The 745-nt window shown below is 34.9% G+C and overlaps 1 protein-coding gene across 1 annotated transcript in view; it reads left to right on the top strand.

Moving 5' to 3' along the window:
• LOC309565615 (LRRN4 C-terminal-like protein) overlaps positions 1 to 525 on the top strand; it is a 4,225-nt gene extending 3,700 nt beyond the window's left edge. Inside the window, exon 2 of the mRNA XM_082270570.1 lies at positions 1 to 525. This exon is cut by the window's left edge and continues 557 nt beyond it. Within this exon, the coding sequence (XP_082126696.1) occupies positions 1 to 388 (388 nt within the window). The 3' untranslated portion in view covers positions 389 to 525.
• The last annotated feature ends 220 nt before the right edge of the window (positions 526 to 745 follow it).

A 745-nucleotide genomic window follows, 5' to 3' on the forward strand; every position in this document is an offset into this window, starting at 1 on the left:
ACTAGAGCAAGGACCCTTGCTCAATCAATCTTATCGCTTCTTCTCAATACCCAACCTTGTTCCAGGCATGACATACAGGGTGTGTGTAGTTGCCATAAATGATGCAGGAGAAAGCCAGGTGGAGCAAAGGGATGGAGAAGAGGGATGGCCTGGCCAGGAAGGCATTGCAGGTCCATGTGGCATCTATAATACCTATGACCCCTATGGATCATACATTTACTTGGCAGTAGGAATTGGCTTGGCAATACTTGCAGGTCTTTTAGGGATATTTGTTTTTGTTTATTGGTTTAGATGTAGAAAGAGAAGTAGAAAACTTAAACGTGCAATTGGGGAGGAGATGGGGGTCACTAATATGTCATTTAGGGCAGAAAGTGTTGAGAATCTGTGAAAGAACATTTTTGGGGTGTATAGTATGATGCACTATTGTGATATGAATGGATAGAAGAAAATATAGTATATTTCCCATGTACATATATTTTATGTTAATATTTATTTATTTATTCCAAATAAATCTATTTTTATATAGTTCTGTTCCTTTAATGTTTGATATCACGCCGTGATGTTGTAGATGTAATTAAATACACATGCAAACTTAACGCTTTAGTATACTGAACAAATCAAATATATTTTGGCACATTTGGATACAATAAGAGGAAGCTTTAAAGCTTATATAAAACCAAAAACAAAAATGTAGTATAATAAATAATGTATTCAATCCTTAGATATGATGGTTGCATTAGTTATT

This window comes from Pelophylax lessonae, assembly GCF_965119305.1.
Source record: "Pelophylax lessonae genome assembly, chromosome: 10".
NCBI classification, from domain to species: Eukaryota; Metazoa; Chordata; class Amphibia; order Anura; family Ranidae; genus Pelophylax; species Pelophylax lessonae.